The sequence below is a fragment of the Octopus bimaculoides genome, chromosome 29 (assembly GCF_046866305.1).
Source record: "Octopus bimaculoides isolate indiv1 chromosome 29, ASM4686630v1, whole genome shotgun sequence".
NCBI lineage: Eukaryota > Metazoa > Mollusca > Cephalopoda > Octopoda > Octopodidae > Octopus > Octopus bimaculoides.
This window is the reverse complement of record NC_142956.1, coordinates 19372468-19374967: the sequence shown is the minus strand read 5'-3', so window position 1 is coordinate 19374967 and position 2500 is coordinate 19372468. Positions and strand designations below refer to the sequence as shown.

The window sequence follows — 2500 nt, the reverse complement described above, 5'->3', positions numbered from 1 at the left end:
ATATATACTATTATATATATAATGAATAGTATATCATCATCATCATCATCATCATCGTTTAACGTCCGCTTTCCATGCTAGCATGGGTTGGACGATTTGACTGAGGACTGGTGAAACCGGATGGCAACACCAGGCTCCAATCTAATTTGGCAGAGTTTCTACAGCCGGATGCCCTTCCTAATGCCAACCACTCAGAGAGTGTAGTGGGTGCTTTTACGTGTCACCCGCACGAAAACAGCCACGCTCGAAATGGTGTCTTTTATGTGCCACCCGCACAAGCCAGTCCAGGGGCACTGGCAACGATCTCGCTCGAAAATCCTACGGGAGCCAGTCAGGCGGTACTGGCAACGGCCACGCTCAAAATGGTGCATCTCATGTGCCACCCGCACCAGAACCAGTCCAGGGGCACTGGCAACGATCTTACTTGGCTTGCCGGGTCTTCTCACGCACAGCACATTTCCAAAGGTCTCGGTCAGTAGTCATCGCCTCGGTGAGGCCCAATGTACGAAGGTCTTGCCTCACCACCTCAGCCCAGGTCTTCCTGGGCCTACCTCTTCCACGGGTTCCCTCAACTGTTAGGGTGTGGCACTTTTTCACGCAGCTATCCTCATCCATTCTCACCACATGTCCATACCAGCGCAATCGTCTCTCTTGCACACCACAACTGATGCTTCTAATGTTCAGCTTTTCTCTCAAGATACTTACACTCTGACGGGTATTCACATTGACATTACACATCCAGCGGAGCATACTGGCTTCATTCCTTGCAAGCTTACGTAAGTCCTCAGCAGTTACAGCCCATGTTTCACTGCCATGTAGCATGGCTGTTCGTACGCATGCGTCATGGGATTAGACCCCAGCATATGCGAAGCTGTTATACTTACTCAAACTTGGATTTCCTTGGAGGCCCCTTAAAAGTGACCTTCTTTGCTGTGGGGATAATCTGCAACACACCAATTTTACCGATTCCTTTGGGTAGATTTTGGATTACCACAATTTTGTCATCCTCTGAAGAAGAGAAACCAGTGACAAAGACAAAACCATTTATATATATATATATATATATATATATATATATATATATATATATATATATATAATACATAACACACACAAACATAAAATATATATACGCACACAAGCATGTAAGACGGAGTGCCGAAAAGTTCTTGGCTTTAAGGGTGTAGAGAGAGACCTGGTTGGAGGCCACAAGCTTCCGAGTTTTTTTTACAGGGCTTAGAAAAACTGAAGGATCACTGCAAATACACAAGGGGTTGCTTTAAAGTTTCTGGCTCTAAGGGTATCATGAAAAACCTGGTTGGAGGCCCAACTGTCTGAGTTCTTTTACAGGGCTTAGAAAAACTGAAAGACCACTGCGATAAGTGTGTGAATCTTAGAGGGGAATATGTTGAATAAAAACTGTAGTTAACTGATCCTCCTGTATTTTCTTTTACTCAAAACCAGGAACTTTTCAGCGCTGCCTATTGTATGTACATATATACATGCAAGGGGGTGCTGGAAAGTTTCTGGTCTTCAGGGTATCACAAAAGCAACCCTCTCATACACACACACACAAAGTGTGGCCACAGGCTGACCAGAGCCTTGTGAATGCATTTGATAGATGGAAACTGAAAGAAGCCTGTCACATATGTGTGTGTGTGTGTGTGTGTGTCTGTTTCTGTGTGCTTGTGTGTCTTTGTATCTGTTTGTCCCCCATTGCTTGACAAAAAAGTGTTGGTGCATTTACATCCCCATGACTGAGCGGTTTTGTAAAAGAGATTGATAGAATAAGTATTAGATTTACAAAGAAATAATAGGCAGTGGAGGGGGTCGATTCATTTGACAAAAACGAGACAACGCCTGAAATTTGCAGGAGGGGGGTAATCGATCACATCAAACTTCAATAAATGACTGGTATTTAAAGACGGACAAAGGTTGTGTGTGGTGTAGGGTTTCGAGGGAATAGGGTAAAGGGCAAATGTAAGTATTTATTTAATTATATTGTATTCAGCAGAGCCGAGCAAGGGACAGTCATCTTTGTTGCCAACAGACCAATGAAAAATAATAATAACAATAACAATAATAATAATGAAAATCACAATAATTATTACGACAATATTTTCAAATACTGACCACAGCAGATTATAATAACATGATCTTGATGCTGACAGAAACAACAATAATCCTTTCTACTGGAGACACAAAGCCCGAAATTTTGGGGGGAGGGGGCTAGTGGATCACATTGGGCCCCCAGTATTTGACTGGTACTTAAAGACGGACAAAATACAGCCAAGCATTTCGCTGACAATTCTACCAACTCACTGCCATAATAATAATAATAATAATAATAATAATAATAATCATCATCATCATCGTTTTACATCCGCTTTCCATGCTAGCATGGGTTGGACGATTTGACTGAGGACTGGTGGAACCAGATGGCTACACCAGGCTCCAATCTAAATTTGGCAGAGTTTCTACAGCTGGATGCCCTTCCTAA

The 2500-nt window shown here is 42.8% G+C and overlaps 1 protein-coding gene across 1 annotated transcript in view; it reads right to left on the bottom strand.

Annotated features, from left to right (window-relative positions):
- Window positions 1–2500, bottom strand: part of LOC149130430 (uncharacterized) — a 28344-nt gene that overhangs the window by 9956 nt on the left and 15888 nt on the right. The window contains exon 3 of the mRNA XM_089345449.1: window positions 885–1008. Within this exon, the coding sequence (XP_089201575.1) occupies window positions 885–1008 (124 nt within the window). The remainder of the gene's footprint in view (window positions 1–884; window positions 1009–2500) is intronic.